At 43.4% G+C, this 21,748-nt stretch overlaps 1 protein-coding gene across 1 annotated transcript in view; it reads right to left on the bottom strand.

Moving 5' to 3' along the window:
- PRKG1 (protein kinase cGMP-dependent 1) overlaps nt 1-21,748 on the bottom strand; it is a 286,803-nt gene that overhangs the window by 59,172 nt on the left and 205,883 nt on the right. Inside the window, exons 7-8 of the mRNA XM_014310283.2 lie at nt 9,293-9,358; nt 1,531-1,605 (exon numbers count right to left, since the gene is read on the bottom strand). Of these exons, the coding sequence (XP_014165758.1) occupies nt 1,531-1,605; nt 9,293-9,358 (141 nt within the window). The remainder of the gene's footprint in view (nt 1-1,530; nt 1,606-9,292; nt 9,359-21,748) is intronic.

The following is a 21,748-nucleotide window of genomic DNA, read 5'->3' as shown; positions in this document are numbered from 1 at the left end:
AACCTTCTGTGACCATGACATTGTTTATGACCCAACCCAAAATCCCCCAGTTTTATTTCCAATGTTTTCTTCCCTTCTGCTCTGATGGAAATCAATATAACCCAAATAGGAACACTCAAAAATTAATATAAAATAATAACTGAATGACACTGGGATGTTTGGGATCATCTGTCTGAAGCATTCCACATCCCAAACCCCCCTTTTTTTGGGGATGGTAAAGGAAGTTGATAGTCTCCCACTTTTTTAATTGGGTCAACAAGATTTAGGGAATTTAACCTTTTTAATGGAACTCTTTATAAGAAGGAAGCTCACATTTGATCTGAGGCAGGGAAATAGTATACCAATCTAAAATGCAACCCTTTTAACACCTTAAAATTAATTAAATATAATATTTCAAACATAAGAAAGAGAAATAATCTATGGGTATTTTGCAGGATTAACAGGTTTTGCTAATGAACTGAAGACTTTTGAGATGGATCTTAGTTTCTGAAACAGACCAGGAGTTATTTTTAATCAATACTTAATTGGGAATTCTCACTTTCCCTCCACAGAGGTGCCCAATACCTTCAGCTGACACCATTCCAACCCCTGTGGTTTAATGAGAAGTTTCTATGTATAACCCCATTGGAATCTGCAATTTGAGCAGTCACTCAGAGCATTTGACTTTGAGAAAACACTTCCCCCCTTCTTTAATGTGCTGTGAAAAAAATCCCCATAAAAGCAAAATAATTGAGAGGGAGGAAAAGTAAAGAAATTTTGTATAGAGCAAATTTAATTTTCTTTTCAACAACTTCTGCCTTTCAATTGTGTTTGGTTGATATTGAGCATCTCCCAAAGAAGAACAGGATCCTCTTGAAAAGCCTTAATCATTGGGATAGAATCAGAGCTCAAAGATTACAGATTAAAATCAAATTGCAGCTCAAGAATTAATAAAAAGTGGGGGTTTTAAAAATATTTTAGTCTGATAGTCTACAGCTCCCTTCTGAAAGGAATGAATATTTATTGTGGACTTCAGATGAATATATTGCTTCACATCAAGGCAGCTGTAGTTTTTATCCTCAAATGACAAATTCCACTGTCCATCCTTTGTCTCAGAACATGTTTGACTTTGGAAGGTATTTGAGAAAGGTCAGGGCTCTCTAAAGAAATGAAATGCCTTCAACAACAATTCCTTCAACAACAATTCCCTCAACGACAATTCCCTCAACGACAATTCCCTCAACGACAATTCCAAGATCTGGAGTTTCTCACCTCACAATGTATTTCTCCCCTCAATATTTCAAGAGGATTTCTGGATTCAAATATTGTGACTGAGCAGGACCTTGGGACCACCTGGCTTTGGAGAAGACCCATCTCCATATTCATGGGGAGAACCAGGGAGACATGAGGAGGAAAATTCCTCCACCCACAGGAGGAATCTCTCCTTTTCAAGCTCTTTGGTACTATTGCATGGAGAACAAGGAGGGATTTTTTGGGAATTCCAGTGGAATTCAACAAACAGAAGTTTGAGACTTGGTGCTGAGCACTTACTTTGCTTTTGCTTCTGCATCCTCATAGGCTTTGTTGGAGACATCGTCCAGGCCCCCGATCAGGTGCTTGAAGGAGCTGTAAAGACAAAAGGACACTTTGAGAAGAAAATCACAGAAACATCAAGGTTGGAAAATACCCTGAAGATCATCCAGTGTCAGCAGATCCACCACTGAACCTGAAGAGATTCCTCATGGGAGCCAAGAAATCCTGTGTGGCTTTTTGTCAGCAATCAGGACTGGATCTCCATGCTGGTGACCCACCAGGCCCAGGCCTCAGGAATGCTGGAGATGCAGAAACCAAAGCCAAGAAGATCCAAAATTATTTATCCAGCCCACTGAAATGACTGCTGAAGGTTTTCACCTTCCAGTAGAAGTTTCAGAGGAAAATGTGGCTGGTGGGGGCACCTCAAGCATCATATCCCTGTCCTCCAGCCAGGAACCCTGTAAATCCCTCTGCTTCCAAAGTGAAATTTTCATTTCTGGATCCCAGCTTTCTCATCTTCAGAGATAAAGCATCCAAAAACACATCAAAGGGGGTTCAAACTGAAAGAGAGGGAATTCAGGTTGGATATTGGGCAGGAATTGTCCCCTGGCAGGGTGGGCAGGCCCTGGCACAGGGTGCCCAGAGCAGCTGGGGCTGCCCCTGGATCCCTGGCAGTGCCCAAGGCCAGGCTGGAGCAGCCTGGGACAGTGGAAGGTGTCCCTGGCTATGGCAGGGGATGGAACTGGATGATCCTTAATATCCCTTCCATTCGAAACCATTCTGGGATTCCATGAAAAAAACAGAAATTAGTAACTGAAATCAGTGAAACAAATTATTGAAACAAAAATATTCCAGGTGACAAGCTACTTTCTACTATCCAATTCCAGTATTCCCAGTGGGTCTGTCCCATGCAGGTTTTCTTTTTTCCAAGAAAGAAGAATTTGAAAAGACGAACTGCTGCAAGCCAGAGTCTCTTGACTGATCTCTGCCTTAATGTCACAGCCTCACAAACGAAAATCCTGCAATTCTTCTGTGCTCCTGACACTCCTGAGGCACGAAACACAGAGCGCAAGAAAAGGAATTGCTCTAAGTTGACAAAAAAATGAACTGAAACATTGAAAAAATAAAAGAAAAAGCCACATTTCTGACATAAGGAATAAGAAGGGGATGTTTAATATGGCCTATTCTCAGGGAAGATTTGTAGGATCAAAGAGAATGAATGGCACTGAGCAGGTGAGGAAAATCCAGGGCAGCTGGGGAAATGCAATGTCCTGCCAGGCACGGAGTGAGCTGGGGATACTCCATGTTCCTGGGACAGGAATGGTGGGACCCTGAGTGGCTCAGACACACTGACAGACCCAAGAGGGTCCTTCAGGAGATGCCTGACCCTATGGAATGCACCCCATAGATGTGTGGAGATAGCACTTAGAGCAAAACCAACACGGTTATCCTGTTGGATAAAGCCGATTTGCCCCATCACTGTAGGGCAGGAGGTGACAAGTGGGAGAGCTGGTTTGGATCTGGAGCTGCTGGACGGGCTTTTCCAGAGGAATTCTCCTCCCTGGGGCTATTCCAGAGCTGGGTGCACACAACCCTGTGCTCTGGGATGGCCCCAGGTGCCCACTGTGGGCCCTTCAAAACTGACCCATCCTGGGATTCTCTGCTGGGAATTACAGCTCAGGAAATGCCCTCTGCCCACACCAATTTCCCCAGTCTTCCACTCCACTTAATTAATTATATTTCAAATCATACAATCAAGGAAATCATTTTTGCAAGCAAATTTATTAATTCATTAATGAGAAAGAGAAGGCACAAACCCTTTGCTCTCATATAAACTTGTGTTAGTGGTTTCTAACCAATCTGGTAATTACTAATATTATTAATATTAGGACGTGTTAATAATGGGAGTAACTTTTCAACCCCCAAATCCTTTGCTCAGCAGTGAAAACAGGAACAACTCTACTCCTTCAGCACCTCAGGTTTTATCTTCCTGCTGCTGGGAATGTGCCACAGGATGAAGCCAAACCTTGGAAAGTGACAGTGAGACAAAAGCAGGATTGGGGTGTTAATGCCTAAATTGAACCCCAAACAGGTATTTAGGCAATTCATTAATACAGGAACACCATCCTGGAAGGCCATAAGACATCACCTAAGACCTAAATTGTGATTTAGGCTTGGTTTGCTTAGGAAAATGTGACAGGGTTAAAAACACCCTTTTTTTGGCAATGCAAATAAATCTTTTCCAGTGAAACAGCAAAGAAGAAAAAGTCACTGAAAGGAGCAACAACAGTTTCTCTAAACCCCTTAATTTTTATTAAAAATTTTAAGCCAGATTTAGTACTGGGCAAGCTATCAAAGTTCACTTGAGTCCTTTTTTTATTGCTCATCTCAACATTGTTGAAGTCTCAGCTCAGTCCCAGAATTCAATCAGAAACTGCTCAGGTTTTTTTCTCCCCATGGCCTTTTCTCTTCGTTTTTTCTATTCTCTCCTCATAACCAATTTTCTCCATGGATAAACTTTGCTCTGACTGGGAGACACAGCAGAGCAGCAAACCCTAAAATCTCCACTGAAAGAGCTCGGCTCTGCTTATATGGGGTCAGTCATGCCAGGGTAATACTTTTTTATTTCATTTTTCTCCAATTTCCCTTGCCAGGAGGGCCGATCCAATAACCTTTGTTGACACCTCACAGCTCTCCCTGAAAAAAACCCAAACCCAGGCTTTAAAACACAGACAAAAATGGGAAACACAAAGTGGAAAAGCAGAAAATAGCTGAAATATTTAAAATGTTGCCTTAAAAAATCGTGCATTCTATTGATATGTGCAGCTGAAGAAGACAAGAATCTGGAAAAACAGCATTTAGAGTAACTTCCAGGTAATTCTGTAACTCTCTGTCAGCAGCAGCTGGGCTTTGAGTTGTTCTGGCTCTGATCCATCAGCTCCTCTCTCTCTCTCTCCATTTGCATGAGGCAATTTTGTCCTCCCAACACCCACAGTGTTGCTAAATCTCCGAGCTCCAGGAAAACGTTGTTGGCACCATAAATAAATTATATGGAGGGGAAAAAAATCCCATATAAATAAAAGATGAACCTGAATCAACCCCGGTGTAAATATTCTGACAGTTCAGGAGCAGCTACAAACACTTTCAAACACTTTCTCAGTTTCAAGAGGTAGATGTGGACAAAAAAAAAATAATTATAGAGTGGCACCAACTTGTCCCTGAGGGTGCCAGTGATGATCCAAACGTCAGGAATGAGATTGGAGCCTTTCCCTCCTGTTTTCTCTCCATACAAAGGGGCTGCAAGTGAAGTCTGTCTGTGCATCTTTATTCAAACTGATCCACAGAACAGATGCTCAAGGCACGTCTGCACCATTTTTATCAGAAGACCTTTTACAGACAAGTTCCTAAAGGACCAATCCATCAAATCCAGCACATATTTGTTAACTTTTCCCCAACTGTACTTCTGGAACAAATCTAATAACGCCTCCAAGGAGCCTGGAAATTCACCAGGATGAGCTCTGACAAGGCCAAGCTCAGAACAATTTGGAGGCAGCACCATCGAGCAGCTCCCAGAGTAACTTTTTTCCCAGAGGATGAATTCCTGCAGTGCCACCACAGGAAAAACTTCATTAACAGCAGCCTTGATCTTGTAGGGTCAAGGCAAATCCTAAAGACAGAAAGTCCATGAATTGTAAATAAATGTTAAAAAAAAGCACTTGGAAATAAAAATGCCTAAAAGCCATCTGAGAGGCGCTGTAAAATATTAATGTGTGTTCCCAGAGTGGAGGTTTGAGCAGCAGGAAATGGTGGGGCTGCAATGAGCTGTGTGGCTCCTCAACTACCCATAGGCTTCTCCAAATTCCCTCAGATGGTCAGATATCCAGCTGGCCTTTTCGGTCACAATTCCCATGAATGCTGTGTGGATTTTGTTGAAGCTTCCAAGCCAATTCCATAAGCCCATGGTTGGGTCTGTGCTCCATGGTAGGAAAAACATTGGATAAATCAATCCCAACTCACCAGAGAGCTTGAGCATGGAGCCTTGCTGAGGTCCCTCACAGGGCTGCCACCTCATTTCCTCAGCCTTGTCACCCTCTCACTTCATCTTCTCCACTGGATTACTGTACCTCCTCTTCTGTGTTGAAATTTTGATGATAATGGGAAATTCCTTGGATTATTTTCTTTCTGAATTCCAAGTTCTTTCTTTCAAATACACCTGGCCAGGCAGGACTACACAATTTTTTGTCTTTCCTCCTTGGGGGACCAAAATGAATGGTGCTGTCAATGGGAACCATAGAATTCCTAGAAAAGTTTGACTTGGAATGGACCTTAAAGCCCATCCAGTGCCATGGGCAGGGACACCTTCCATCATCCCAGGCTGCTCCAAGCCCCATCCAGCCTGGCCTTGGACACTTCCAGAGATCCATAGGCATCCACAGCTTCTCTGGGAATCTGTGCCAGGGCCTGCCCACCCTCACAGGGAAGGATTAAGAGCATTAAAGACCAAATCCCACTGAAATTCATTATTCCAGTAAAGGAAGGGACTCAAAAACACAACTGCAAGATGGAAAAAATGCCAATGCTTTTCGTAACAAATATTTTCAGGACAAGGACAAGTGGGAACAAAGTCCATGGGATGCAACAAATGCTTTCTGCATGTTGTTTTCACTGTTAGATCAGGATTTTGCTCATTCCTACACCAGAAAAGGATGCTGGAAATGCACTTTGCAAAGCACATATTCCTAGATTAGGCAAAAATAGCTATACTACTTTTTGGGAGTCTTTGGGGTGTTTTTGAGACTGGAAGAGCCCTCTTGTTTCACATGGAAATTAAAAAGCAAGGCAGCACCAACATCATCTGGTAATTAAAGACCCATCATGAGCTCCAGTTTGACTTCCCTCGTGGTATTTCCCAGTCCTGCTGCTTCAGCCCTGTAGCCATTTTATACATATTTTATAAATTCCAGAGATCCTTTTAGGCAAAGCATTCCCTCTTGTCATGCTTAAGCAATTCCCTTCTCCAACCCAACTTAAGCAATTCCCTTCTCCAACCCAACTTGCCCACAGCTCCTGGCTCATCCCTGTGATGAAAGTTTCCCCTATTATTCACCCCCAAACTACAAACCCTGCAGCAGCCAAACCAGCTCTAAAATTGCTGGGAAAATTGGTAAATCCAGAGCAAACCCACCTTAAGCAATTCCCTTCTCCAACCCAACTTCAGCAATTCCCTTCTCCAACCCAACTTAAGCAATTCCCTTCTCCAACCCAACTTGCCCACAGCTCCTGGCTCATCCCTGTGATGAAGGTTTCCCACATTATTCACCCCCAAAATACAAACCCTGCAGCAGTTAAACCAGCCCTAAAATTGCTGGAAAAACTGGCAAATCCAGAGCCAGGCTCCTGCCTCCCTTAGGAATAACTTCCTGTGGCACCAAGGTGTGACTTTGTTAATGAGATGTGGCAGCTGGAACAATTTTTGGAGGCCTTGGGAAGCCTTCCACAAGGAATTTGGAAGAGTTATCCTGCTGCAGATAATTCCAGTGGGTGATGCTGGTCAGTGAGGCTGGAATTCTCCAGGAATCCCATGTGTTAAGGAAAACGTGTTTTCCCATCACTTGTTTTTTTGAAACTGCAACACCAGTTTTGCTGAGCTGCTTCAGATGGGGACACCCACAGAGCATGGAAATTGCTGCTTCAGTGGTTCCATCTGATTAGGCAAAGAGCTTGTCTGGGAAAAGGAAAATATTTGGCAGCTTCAGCGACTTGTGTCACCCCTCCTGCTGCACGGAACAAATTCCAGCTGCAGGGAACACCCACTCCCTGCTCCCACTGCCGCCTCCTGTGTCACTCAACCTTCTCACCCACCACCACAGCCCAAAAGATGTAAAAATTTGCTCTGTCTGGATATAAAAAATTGGTTCTTTTTTCCTCAGCCCATTTCCCAAATTGCCACAAGTCCTGGTAGTTTATCTCCACATGAAATGATGCTCCTGTTGTTGTCATTCCTATAAAATAACAGCCTAAGGAAGAGCTGGGACATGAAATTCAGCCCTGGCCAGGACACAGGACAGCCTGCTCTGAGCTATAAATAGGGCCATCAATAGGGTCACTTTTCTTGCACTATAAATAAGAATTTTTAAAATAGTGTTACTCTGCTAATTGCACAGTGTTAATAGAATCTCTGAGGTAGATTAACCACAGCTTCATCAGTTTAAATTTAACTTGTACTTCCTTACTATTTCAAGGGCACTGTATGCTGAGGACAAGGCACAGGAGACAAGGAAAGGTCTGGGAAATTATCAGGAATGAGTGACTTGAATTATTTGGGGTTTTCAAACTCTCACAGTGCAAACCAAAAATACCTGCTGCAAAAGTGTAAAAATAAAAAGTGCAAATTATTCATTGTTTTTTATTTCTCTGAATTAATGATCACTAAATTATCTAATTATTAAAAGCATAATAATTATCAAAATGTTATCTTGCTAAATAATCAAATTCTCCTTCCCATCTTTGCCCCACAGCATGAGAAGGGAGGGTGGAGGTTTTACCTACCAGGCTGAGAAAGAAGCCCTCAGGTGCTCCCCACCTGTGTTCAATGGACAGACCATGGGTTTTACAATTAATAATGAATTAACATAAATCAGAACTTATCAGGATTTCTGAAGGTTTTCCCCAGCTCAGCCTGTACAGAACATTGGATTTACAGAAATGGAGGCCTGTGAGATAACTCAACACAAACCACTGGTGTCCCAGCAGGATTGAGGGGACGGACATCAGTCCTACAAGAGCACAGAATCCCATCTCTCCCTAGAACACAGGAAGGGCTCCAGAATCACTTCTAGGGATCCACAGGAATCATGGATCCAGCTCCTTCCCAGACATCCCAACAATCCACACTGCTCTAAAAGCTCCAGGCCCACAGGTGGGTCCCACATACTTCAAAAATCCAATGGATTTATTGTCTTTTCCAACATCAGCAATTTTCTTCTCGTTATTACACAGTTTCTGGATCCCTCCTGCAGGTTTTTTGGGGCTCCTGCATGGGGGGAGGCAGTGAAATTCTATTCACCCTCTCTGTGGGTTTCACACATCCATAGCACATTCCCATGGAAAGGTTCCCAGCATCTTGGGAGTGTCCATGCCTTGTGCTGCTCTGTGCCAGTGCTGCACAACAGCAAAACCAGCCCAGGAGTCGTGTTCCATTTTTGTGTCATTTTTTCATGTTCCATTTTTATGTCATTTTTTAAATCCCATTCCCAGTACCTGCAGAGAGCAGCTGGATTTGCAGCACTGGAGCATCCAGGCACATTTTTTTCTGGATTAACCCCCCCTTAATTCTCTCAAGCTTCCTGTATAAATTATTGTTTTACTCTTCTGATCTCCAGCATCTCCTCTGAGTGACAGAGCTCCCAGCAGGGCTGTGGCCTTCTCCCAAGGACTCTCCATCCTCACATGGACTGGGATAACACTTTGTTCCAACATTTGCCAGGAGCAAATGCTGTGGAATTCCCACAGAAATTCCAGCTCCCCCTTTATTTCCATTTGGACTTTCTGTGATTCTCATAGTCACTATTGAGTTTTGTAATTGTCACTGTTGAGTTTTCTAATTGTCACTACTGAGTTTTGTCTCGCTGATTTAGGGGTACCTTCCCTCCATTCATCAACTCTGTGACTTTATCACCCCAAATTAAGAGGTGGAGAAGATGATCCAAGTCTCTCATTAAGCTCTGGAAAAGGTTTAAATGGGAGTTGCCCCCAGCCCCAGGCAGAAGGAGGAACTTACTCTCTGTCTATGACCAGACAGGTGACCGCTTCAGCTGCGATGACGTTGGCTGTCCTGACGTCCTCCCTGCAAGAAAAAACACATTTCTCCAGTTATTTCCATGACAATCTTCTGATTTCCAACACACAGGGCTCTTCAAGTACTTTGAGGACAAATTTCTGTCTTTCACAGCTTTTCCTTGCTACTTTTCATCATCCATATAGGCTAATAAAAGACTAGAATTCCAAGACTAATAAAAAACAATCAATTTAAATCATTTTAATCTGGTCGTTTTGGCGTCCCAGTGTTTAAGAGCCAGCACTGCATTTTCTGGGTTCATTTTATCCCAATTCCCTCCAACCTTTCCATGTTCCAAGGTTAAGTGGATTACAGGCAGGAGAGACCTCCCCAGTTCTGCACACCCCTCATGCATTTAGGCTGGAACACCACGATAGGCTTCCAGTGAGGCAGAAAATCAGATTTACAGGTGCTGTTAGGAATAGAAATTCCCATTTAAAGACTGGAGGCATTAAAGTAGGAATATGGTTAAAAAAGGGTGATGCTGGTGCACTCTCCCTTTGTGGTCATCATTAATTAACTTTAATTTCTTCATGTTCATACCTTTAGAGCAGAGCAAGCAGAAATACATTAATACTCCAGTCTGTGCTGTAATGCTGACTCTGAGTCTATTTGGACTGGAATTAAGTGTGTATTCGTGCTAATTAACCCCACTGATAAATCACATTGTGCTAATTTAAAGCAATGAGAAAGAAGTAGTGGAATAGAAGTGGATAATTATCTCTATTAACTCCTAAAACTTGGGTAAATACAGAGAGGATAAGGAAGGATAATATTGAATTCCTCATTAAGTTGCTGTAGCCAGCTTTTGACAATATATTGATCCATTAAAATGAGAATTCAAACTTGTTGGTGCCCACTAATTCCCATTAAAACTCAACACGTTTGTCCCATTATCCCAGATGCCACAAAAAGACATTTATCCCTGTACATTTATGGATCACAGACATGATGTGCTTACTGTTTTATACTTAGATGATTACAGACCAGGAAAATACAATAAAATTGGTGGCCTCAGCTCCAACATTTTCGATAAAATTGGAAATGAGGTATTCAGATGCACAAGGGACTGTTGTAATTTCTGTTAACTTCTACTAATCCATCCTTTTCTAGAAGGTGACTTTGGCCAGCAGCTGCAGCACAGGCAGGTGCAGAAATCCATGGCATTAAAGGCCAATGAAACCTTGGAAGTGCATGGCATGAAAAGCTCCAAGTGCAAGGCATTAATTGGGAACGAAATTACTAAGAGGGGATTAAAGGCAAGAGCAACCACCAGCAAGTGCCCAGCACTAAATGAGAGAGTAACTACTCCAAGTAGGTGGCATTAAACACAACAAATCATTACTACAAGTGCACAGAATTCAGTGCAGAACTTGCTATTGCAGGTGCATGCTATTAAGGGCAACGAGTAATTACTACAAGTCCAAGAGTAATTCCTACCAGTGCGCAGCATTCAGTGGAAAATTAACCACTAGGAAGTGCACAGCTTTAAATGCAGAAGGAATTACTACAGGTGCATGGCATTAATTGCAAGAAGTAATTACTACAAGTGAACTGCATCAAATGCAAGAGTAATCACTAGAAGGGCACAGCACTAAATGTAATAATTACTACAAGTGCAAAGCATTAAACCCAGAAGTTACTACTGGTAAATGGACAGCATTGAAGGGAAAAGTAACTAGTAGAAGTGCAAGACATTAAACCCAGAAGTTACTACGGGTAAATGCACAGAATTGAAGGGAAAAGTAACCACTAGAAGTGCAAGACATTAAACACAGAAGTTACTACCAGCGCAGGGCATTAAATGCAACAAATAATCATGGTATTAACTGAAACAGTAACTAGTACAAATGCAGAGCATTAAAACCAAAGGTAATTACTCCCAGGGCACAGCATTAAATGAAAAACTAATTACTAGTAAATAAATGAAACAAGTAATTACCACCGGCACAAATATTAAACACAGAGGTTACTCCCAGTAAATGCACAGCTTTAAAGGCAAAAGTAACTACTACCAGTGCAATGACAAGTGAAAATACTGCATTAAATGGTAAAAAAACAGGTAAAAAATAGTAAAAATGCTTAAAAAACTGTAAAAAAACCAGGTAGTTTAATTATTGCAAGTGCATTCAACACAAGTAATTATTTCGACAGCACAGCACTAAGCAGCTATTAAAAGTGCAATGTGTAAAACAGAACATAATGACAATTAATTAATTAAGTAATTAATTCCTGGCAGTGCCCCACCACCCCCTGTGGCCCCAGGGAGGAGAGGAGAGCACTGACTCGGACACTCCCTGGCCTTCATCGCCTTCCTCCTCCTCCTCGGAGCTGCTCCCCGAAAATCCGCGTTCCTCATCCGTGGAGCCTCCCTGGCTCCCCGAGCGTTCCATGGCCCCGGCTGCTCCCTCATTCCCCCTGGACGCGCCTGATCCCCTCCAGCCCCCAGCTCTGTGCCACCCCCTGGCACGTGCCAGCTCCCCCAGCCCAGGGCTGGGCACCTGCACAGAGGGCACAGCTGCTGCGGGGGCCCGCGGAAACCCAAGAGAGGAGGATTTGGGAGCCCTCGGGACATCCTTGGCTGTGGAAAAGGGCCAAAAATGCCAGCAGGAGACCTTGTGTGCCCTTTTCAGCTCCTTAGCCCTGCAGTGGAATTAGGTGGCAACAAAAATCCACGTTCCTAAATGTTCCCAGGTGTGCCACTGTCACTATAGGACACAAAATATGACAGCGCGGACATGCAAGCTAAAAGAGAGTTTTTGATTTCTGACTCTAACTTTTATAGATTTCCAAAAGTGACAGTGGATTGGAAGGTGACAGTGCCACCTCTCCAATGACAGCCTATCAAATTTCTTGTCCTCTATAAAAGAATGCAAACCAATAAGTCATTTACATAAAGTGTGTGAGAAAGTTGGTTACAAGAATGTAAACATCAGAAAGCTTAGAAAATCTTAAAAAATCAGGGTGATATGCCACCACACCAATGGAAACATGAGGATGTTGTTTAAGGGATGAAATGCACAGATCTGTTTTCCTCCTTGGAATTTACAGCCAACTTCACCGCATGGGGAAGTTACAACAATTTTGCTTCTGACAAGCTGTCAACAACTCAATTTCAGAAGAGATAAATTTATACTTCAGCCTCTGTCTAATGTTTTTACCATAGGCTGCCATAATTTCCTCTAAATGTAAAAATTTTTGAGGTGATTCCCAATTTTTTTGCTTTTTTTTTTTTGCCTTCCTACATCTCCAAACTGCTTGAAGTCCTGCTCCAATACCTTCTCCCATTGCTCCCACAGCTCCCAACCCCTTGGATAGGGACTCCAGCTCTGCCCTGGGCAGTCAGTCCAATGTTTGACAGCCCTTTCTGTAAAGGAATTTTTCCCAATATCCAGCCTAAACCCCTTCTGGCACAATTTGAGGCCATTTCCCCTTGTCCTGTCCCTGTTCCTTGGGAGCACAGCCCGACCCCCCCTGGCTGTCCCCTCCTGGCAGGGAGTTGTGCAGAGCCACAAGGTCCCCCCTGAGCCTCCTTTGCTCCAGGCTGGTGGAATCCCAGCAGCAGCTCCCGGGAGTTTTTACTTTTAGAACCCTCAGTGCCATAAAGACGGAGCAGAATTTCCTTGACCAGCAGAGCCTTGAAAGACCTGAGGCCTCAGCTTCATAAATATTCCAGTCAATTATCACAAGCTGCTCCTCTTTCTTTGTAAATCTTGTTGTACAACCCTTGGCAGGGCTTAAACCTTTCAGCTGGAGCCACTGGGAGTAAAAATATATTTTAGGAGCAGTCAGTAAGTGCTAACAAGATGCTCACAAGGCATAAAACAAAGTATTAGAGGGAGCTGGTACATTTTCTGTTTGAAGAGTTGCACATTTGGCTTATACTGTGTAAAAAAATGGTAAAATAGTATTTTTGAAGCTCAACGAGCTGAATTGTTGTTCTCTAAGAAATGTTTTGTTTTCCCAATACCCATGAAGCTTAAAATCACATGGGGTTTTTGCTACATGTCCTCAAACTGGGGTACCTTGGAGTCAAATACCTCCTGTTGTATTTCATTCCCTTTTAGGAAGTGAGATTTTAATGCCTGATGGAATTTTTACAAGATTTTTTATGAAATAGCTTTTCAAGTGCAGCTTTTTCCAATGGCACCTTTTATTAGTTTCACATTAAAATCTATAAAAGTTTAGTAGAGCATGCTGTGTTTATTAATCCCAGTGATGTATTTTTACATCAAAGCCAATGGCAAATGGATGTTGGGCTCTCAGGAAGATGAAAGGTTGGAAAGCCAAACTTTGGTCTGTGTGGGGTGGATTTCCTCCATGGAAATCAGGCAGATCCAGGTGATTGATGCAGACATGGATCACAGAATTAATCATTAAATTTGGAGAAGAACTCCAAAGTCATCAAGTTCAGTCTTTGACGAGGCTTGCAGCAGCCTGGGGCAGTGGAAGGTGTCCCTGCCCATGGCAGGGGTGGCACTGGATGGGCTTTGAGGTCCCTTCAAACCCAAATCATTCTGTGACCCCATGGACACAGCCACATCCAGTTCTTTCCTGATGTTCACCATTTCCTTCCCTAAAAAAATGAGGATAAAAACCTCATTTCTTGGCTCAAGAAACTGGAGAACCTCAAAGGACCACCCAGAGCAGGTGGGTCAGTGCCTGGACCTTGGTGGCTGCCCTGCAGAACCTGCCTAGGAGAGTGAAACCTCCCACCCTGTGGGACCTCAGGAGATCAGTGCTGAGATCAGCTGAGAATCCTGATAATGAGGCTTTTCAGAAATAAAAAAAATGAGGTCTTCCCTGGTGGGTTTTAAATTATGCCACAGGACTATCCAGAGGTTCCTAATTTGCTGCTATTTGAGTTTTTTAATGCATTTTCCCACCTTCCAGCACTGTACACTTGACCTTGTTACAATATTCTTAATGAGGTTGATTTAAAGTATTTAGGACAAGACATGTCAGATAGGGGAAAAAATGGGAAAAAGCAATTATTAGCTTAAATTTAGCAGTAAGAGCTCAAAGCCCAGCATCTCTATCTTCACTTCTATTTTATTGGGTATTTTCTGATTATACCATGACTTTCAGGTGGGAGATAAGAATCAGCTTTATTGGGTATTCTGAGGTGTGGTACCCAAATTTGGTGAACTTCTACCTTTAAAAAGAGGGATTTGCCTACCTGGAGACTTAAAAATCTCTTTTAAAGCTTTGATTACCTTTTATTTCTATAAATAAAATAAAATTTAAATAATAATAAATAATTTCTATAACTTCATCTGCATCTTGGCCTATAGTCGCAGCAGGGGGAGATGCAACAACCACCTGCCTACTCTTGATTTAGTAAAAAAAAAAAAATTATCAAGATTTGATGTGCCAAAACCAAACTAAATCCAACTGGCATGGAAAGAAATGAATTCCTGGCCCTGATGGAGGTGACCTGGCACTGGGAGTACAACAGCAGCGTTAGGAGAGCAGTTTAGGGTTGTGACCCAGCAGATTCCTGGAAGGAAAGGGATGAATCCCCATTCCCAGGCTCATCTCCCAGGATTTCATTGCTCTGAGGACACCTTTAAGGTGATTTTAGAGGGGTTTTATATGGTAGGTGCTGCTGACCACCCAAATATGAAAGTGGAAGATTCAGCACTCAGCACTGGGAAGGCAACAATAAAAACCTCAGCAATTATTACACTCATCATTTCAAGCCATGATGACCCTTCAGGAAACCTTGTCTTCCTTTTATCATTTTTATGAGGTGAGCAGGTATTTTAGAACAAATTGGGATGAATTCCAACACGGTGTTTGAATCTGAGGCCATTCAGCATAGCGCCAAAAATCAGGAGCAAAAGTGCTCCTCTTCCATGGGAGGGTCTGCACTAAACCACCTCCAGTGTTAAAACAGGCAAGAATTTATGCAAATTTCATTATGGAATAAAAGGGGTTTTATAAAATAAAATGTCTGTCAAAAGAAGAAATAAAGCACAAAGCTTGAATAAAATATAAATGGGAAAAAAGCCCAGACATGAGGATGAATTATAGCCCTGGATTTTGCAAAACAGCACTGGAATAGTCTGGGAAAGTCACCTGGAAATTAAGAATTACATTTTCTTAATAAATGTTCTGATATTAATATTCTCATGGGTCTTTTAGGCTTGGCAGAAAGTAGCACTGGGTGTCCTTGGGATGTCAGTGTGTCCATGGGAATCAAATTCCTCCTCAATTAGTTTTCTAAAAAAGGGGAACTTGGGTGCATTCAGGACAAAGTGAAATTTGAGATAAAAGTTTGTGTCTTCTGGGAGTATTCACATTCCAAATGTGAACCCAAGGAAGGATCCCACTGTTTAAGTGTCCAAGGAGAGGTTGGTTGGAGCAGACTGGGACAGTGGAAGGTGTTCCTGCCCATGGCAGGGGTTGGAATAAGATGGGTTTTAAGGTCCCTTCCAGCCCAAACAGTTTAGGGATTGACATTTGAATTTGATATTCCCTAGATATACAATATATAAAGAAAATAATAACTATTTATTTCCTGAGAAATAGCACTTCCCAGACCCACAACTCACAGGTTTTCAAACCCCAGGGAACTCAATTCCCTGTGGCTCTCTCTTTGCTGGTGATGAGCCAGGAGCCAAACTTGGACTGGAACTTCCAGAAGCTGGAGTGCCAAGGGAAGGTGCCAGATGGATTTGGGATGTCTGCCTGCACACCTGTGCAAAGTGGCACCCTCAGCTCAGTTTCCACCCAGGTGTCCACACTTCCAAGTGCCAAACAGCCTTTCCTGAAACACCTGCCCACAGCCAGGAGGGTCCATTTCACAAATCCCATTTCAGCCAAACAAAAATTCCACCTTCTGTTAATTTCACTGAGCTTTTCTGAGTCCCTCGGGCAAACAGAGGGATGGATTATTGGCAGTGTTGGGTTGGGAACACTGGGAAGGCAGAGAATCATGGAATGGTTTGTGTTGGGAGGGTCGTGAAGGATCAACTCATCCCACCCCTGCCATGGCATCCCACCCCTCCACTGTCCCAGGTGCTCCAAGCCCCAGTGTCCAACCTGGGCTGGGGATCCAGGGGCAGCCACAGCTGCTCTGGGCACCCTGTGCCAGGGAACAATTCCTAATTCCCAATATCCCATCCAGCCCTGCCCTCTGGCAGTGGGAGCCATTCCCTGCGTCCTGTCCCTCCATCCCTTGTCCCCAGTCCCTCTCCAGCTCTCCTTTAAGCCCTGGAAGGAGCTCTGAGCTCTCCTGGAGCCTTCTCCAGTACCTGTGGGCCACCATCTGTCACAGCCCCTGCTCTGCCTTTTCTCTGGGCACAGAAACTCCATTTGTGCCACCCCTTGGGCAATCCACCTGCCTGGGAAGGGAATTCCAATTAAATCCAAGAGCTGCCACAACACAGTGAGGATTTACACTGCAGGCATTCCCATATCCAGCTGAAATCCTTATTGTGGCTGACTTTCAAGGCTGAAAGAGATGAGCACCTCATCCCTAACTCTTTGCTTCCAAGTCCTGCATGGAATCTCTTTTTAACCCCTGTAACTGCACCCATCCCACCACGGCTGGATCTGCTGGCATCAGGACTAGCAAGGAAATCACAAAATTGTTGGAAAAGGATCATTGAGTCCAACCAGCCACCCAACAGTGCCCAGTCCTCCCCTAAACCCTGACCCCAAGTGCCACGTGCACAGTTCTAATCCCTGCAGGGAGCCACCGTGTCCCACTGGTGTTTCCCACTGCTGAGGTGGGAACAATGCTCAGAAATCCCTCTCTGCTGATGGCAAAACCATTTCCAGGGGTTTTTCCATTCCCATTGCTCCCAGGAAACCCTCAATGATATTGCTATCACTTACTACAGTGTTTCCAGCAGCTCAGAAAGGCAGGGAAGAGCAAACACAGCTAGAGGAATATTCTATAGGAATTAAAACTGGTATTTGTAGGTAAACTGTGGCTTAAGTTTAGTCTGTGACAGATAAACCCAAATCTGAGTGACACAATGGTGACACTGGGATGGTAGAACCTCCTTGCCTGCCAAACCCATTAATGATTCAACCCAATTACTTGTGCAATTTATTCAGAATTATTGTAATGAACCAGAGACTCTCTAGGCTGTAATTAACTATATTCCCCAAGTGAAACAACCCAGGGGCACAAAATGGCCACTTTTTCATTAAAGTGAAATAAAACCCTACCACACCCCATCCACTGCTGTTTTAATCAGCCAGTGGGCGACAAGAGCATCTTTAAGACATGTTAAATGTTAATTATCCCATTCAAGGACAAATCAATTAAACCTTGAACAAATCAGAAGAGTTTCTGGGAGCTGGTGCCTTGCAGACCTACCCTGCATAAGGAACTTCTCTGCCAGCCTTGATCAGATCATTGAAAGCCAGGCAAAGCCAAAAACCCAGGAAATGCCAAAAACCCAGGAAACTGGCACAGATAAGAAGAAACCATTGATTTGCATTATTTTCCTTAAAAAAAGTAGTGCAGCAACAACAGAATTCAGCAGCCAGAGCTACATGAAATGGTCCTTGACACATTTTCTTCATGAATGACTTGGCAGCTGCACTTTAATATTATTTATTAAGCTAAGTGACAAACACAAAGAGGGAATAAGAAAGACCTCCAAGACAATTGATATACTGACCCAACCTTGGGTGGGCAGGCCCTGGCACAGCTGGGGCTGCCCCTGGATCCCTGGCAGTGCCCAAGGCCAGGTTGGACTTTGGGGCTTGGAGCAGCCTGGGACAGTGGAAGGTGTCCCTGCTCATGGCAGGGTTGGATGACCTGATTCTTCATGCCCCTTCCAACCCAAGCTGTTCTGGGATTCAAAGAAATCCAAGTCCCTTTTCCCTTGGCTGCCTCATCACTCTCCAAGCCCTGGATACCAAGAACAGCTTGGGCCTGGATGGAAAATGTGGATCCCCCAAACTGAGAAGTGAACTATTGCTTTTCCTGAGCTCCAGCAGGAACACAGGGTCACAGGGTCATTGTCCCATTATGACTTCAAAGCCCCTGACAATTAAAATCCTTCCCTTCCACTCTCTCCCTATCCTTAATCTGGAATCTCCACATGGGAAAAGTATCTTCTGTAGCCATATAAGGAGAAATAAAGCTACAAGGTTAAAGCAAATACTTTATTACAGGCCTTTCATCAAGAGATTCCAAATGATAAAACATTTCCTAAATGAGCCTGCATTCCTTGGAGATGTCCTGCTTAGGGAGCTTTATCCACAAAATATCTGATGTTGCTCAAGGACACACTGGGGGCGAGTTTAAAATCTGAATTTTTCCTCTTTTTTTTTCAGCAGCGGGACAATAAACCAACAGTGCAAAAGGCTCTGACTTTTCCAACATTCCAAAGAGTTTCAGCTATCCCAGGTTTCCCAGGTAGAGGGATCTCTCCCAAACCTCCAAATTATTTTTTACTTATTATTTCTCCAAGTCTCTAAGAGCCTGTCCTGAAAGGACACATGATGAAAGATTTAAAAAAATTTATATGATATGATATGATATGATATGATATGACATAACATAACATAATCTCCATTCCTATAAATTCTGTGCTCTTGTGGACACCCCCAAATCCATGGAGATTAGATATATTCCCATTTTCCTGACAATAAAGGCCAGGCTCAAGAGCTTTTTGAAGTAGACAGTGGCAATAATCCCTGTTAAATACCAGATTCCTTAGCTTAAATTACTTCTCTTGGGATTTATTCCCCCAGGATTTTTTTTAAAGCAGCTCCAAGTTGTCATTTAGGAGATTTAGCTTGGAAATGATGGAAAACTTCAGGAAAAGTTGGAGCAGTGCAACAGATGATGCTCCTTCCTTGCAGAGTTTTAAGATGAGGCTGGACAAGGGATGATGACTTTGCTCCAGGAGTTGGGATATCCCTGTTTGGAGCAGGAAGTTGGAACAGGGACCTTTAGAGCTGGTTTTTGGCCAATATTGAGCTGATTTTTCTCTCTTTCCTGCCCATACTACCCCACTCCCTCTGGCAAATCCAACTCATCTGTAAATACCCCAGACAAAAAACAGCCCCAGTGCCAGGTCCCATGAAGAACAAGAACTAAACACGTTTTTGGGCCACCTCAGTTTTCCTTCAGGCAGATTTATCCTAAAAAGGTTGAAGAGAGCACTGGGAGAATTTCAGATGCCAATTCCAGATGCAAGACAGGAGAGAAAATCCCAGCTAGAGGCATCTTTACAAGCACTGCACTAATCCATGGAAAGGGGGGATGTTGGGAATACCCAGCTTCAGAAAAGAACAATATTGGCTTTCAAATTCCATCTCCTTTTGCAAAGTTCCCTGGAGGACATTTCAAAGTGTCCAAGGTTAAAAGGTCAGGATGTTAAAATCCTGAGAAGGCTTCACCAGCAGTGGGGAGCTGGGATAATGTCCCGGTTGTTTAAAGCAAGATTTACTCTGCAACTTCTGCATAAACGCTTGGACATCACGGGTGCAAAATCTCCCAGCCTCTTCCCTGCCTGATGCATTCCCTTTGCTCCACTGAACTCCCAAATATTCCCAGCGGATTTTACCTTGCCTAACTCCTGTCCTTTCAGGAGAAGATGCCCCTGCCCAATGCTGCAGCCAATGGTGTGGCCACATTTCTCTTCACAATTTTCAAGAGAAAAGCAAGGCACAATTTTCCCCAAGGATTTTCTCAGAGATGAGAAAAACAATTCTTATCTCTATTCTCTGCTCCTGTTGTTTTGCACATGCGGAATGTGTCGGAAGATCGTTTACCTGAAGGAATTCAGTAGCTGGATTCTGCTGAGGATTGTTTTGTTTCCTTGGCCAGTCACACAAAGCTGTGTCCTGACTGTCACCAGACAGTCACGAGTTTTTCAGGAGTTAGAAGTAAGTATGATGTAGTATAGTTATAGTATAATATAAAGTAATATAATAATAGTATTAATAAAGTTTTTCAGGAGTTAGAAGTAAGAATATGATAATAGTTTTAATAAAGTGAGCGCTCAGTATTCCAAAGCCTTGGAGTCAGATGCCAATCATTTCCTGCCTCAAGGAGTCACCTGAATTTACTATACAAGGGTGTAGAGGAGCTGCAGTACCATGGCAGAGCTGAGTCCCTTCAGTCTGTAGAACTGCCCAGGAACTTCCTGCCCAGGAACTTCACATCCCTTTCTCTCTCCTTGATTTAACTTCCTTTAATTTTTTCCCCCCACCTGGGATGGAATCCAGGACCAGAATCTCATTTATTACAAAGGAATTGTTCCCTGGCAGGGTGGGCAGGCCCTGGCACAGGGTGCCCAGAGCAGCTGGGGCTGCCCCTGGATCCCTGGCAGTGCCCAGGGCCAGGCTGGACTTTGGGGCTTGGAGCAGCCTGGGACAGTGGAAGGTCCAAAATTATACCACGGGGTGAGAAAATAAACCAGCACCTAGGACAAATGCTGAGTAACCTCCTGTAATAGTAATTTTCATCTTTATAAGATCATGTTCTATATAAAACTCTAAAACCTTCCAGTTTCTTCTCAATTCTACAACTGCCAACCTTCCACTTAATTACAGCCTGACTGTGGACATAATGGAATTTAGCAGGCGCCTTAAGGATGTGTAATTTACAGCTTTAGACTTCAGGAATCAAGAACTGGATTTTATAAACCCAGGGGCTGAGGGGGGGAAAAAATTAAATATAAAAAATTTTGATGAATTTAAATCTCTGCCAGCCCCTTCAGCAGCCAGAGTGAAATTGCTTTGTTAGAGAAGTTCTGCCACATAACCCTAAACCACTTTTTCAGCCTGAACAAACCCAAGATTATATTGAGATGAAGGTTGCCCACAGCTTTAGTAGTTTTAAATGAACTTTTCCCTTTTTTATTGGATATAAACACAGCTAAACCTCTGCAAATGTCTGTTCCATCCAAGGCATGCAGCTCAACAATTCCCATCCCTCCTGTTGGCTTTTGGGACAATCTGTGGTGACATTCCTGAGAGAATCACTGACACCTTGCTCCAAACAGCAAAAGCCTCGGTGACAAATCTCAATTTAAAGAAATAAATACAGGAAATGTAATTATTGTCAGCAAATCTGCACTTTCTAGGTGGTCTCAAAGCCTGGGCAGCTCTGTGGGTCTTTAATGGGAATTTCTCCCAGGCTCAGGAGCTTCTGGAAGAAGCCCCAGGATACTTTCCAGAGTGCAATAAACAGGTGTGGGATGTCAAAATCACCAGTGGAAAGATCGGATGGAGGCAGATCATGGAGGCAAAGAGAACAGTTGGGGTTTGAGGCAAGAAAAGTGAGGAGTCAGGGCCCAAACAGCAATTCCCTGGATCCCTGGCAGTGCCCAAGGCCAGGCTGGACAGGGCTTGGAGCAGCCTGGGACAGTGGAAGGTGTCCCTGCCATGGCAGGGGGGGGGCCGGAGGGGGGTTTTGGG

Source organism: Geospiza fortis, unplaced genomic scaffold (assembly GCF_000277835.1).
Source record: "Geospiza fortis unplaced genomic scaffold, GeoFor_1.0 scaffold284, whole genome shotgun sequence".
Classification (NCBI taxonomy): Eukaryota; Metazoa; Chordata; class Aves; order Passeriformes; family Thraupidae; genus Geospiza; species Geospiza fortis.
The sequence above is the reverse complement of the archived record's forward strand: the minus strand, read 5'-3'. Positions and strand labels throughout refer to the sequence as shown.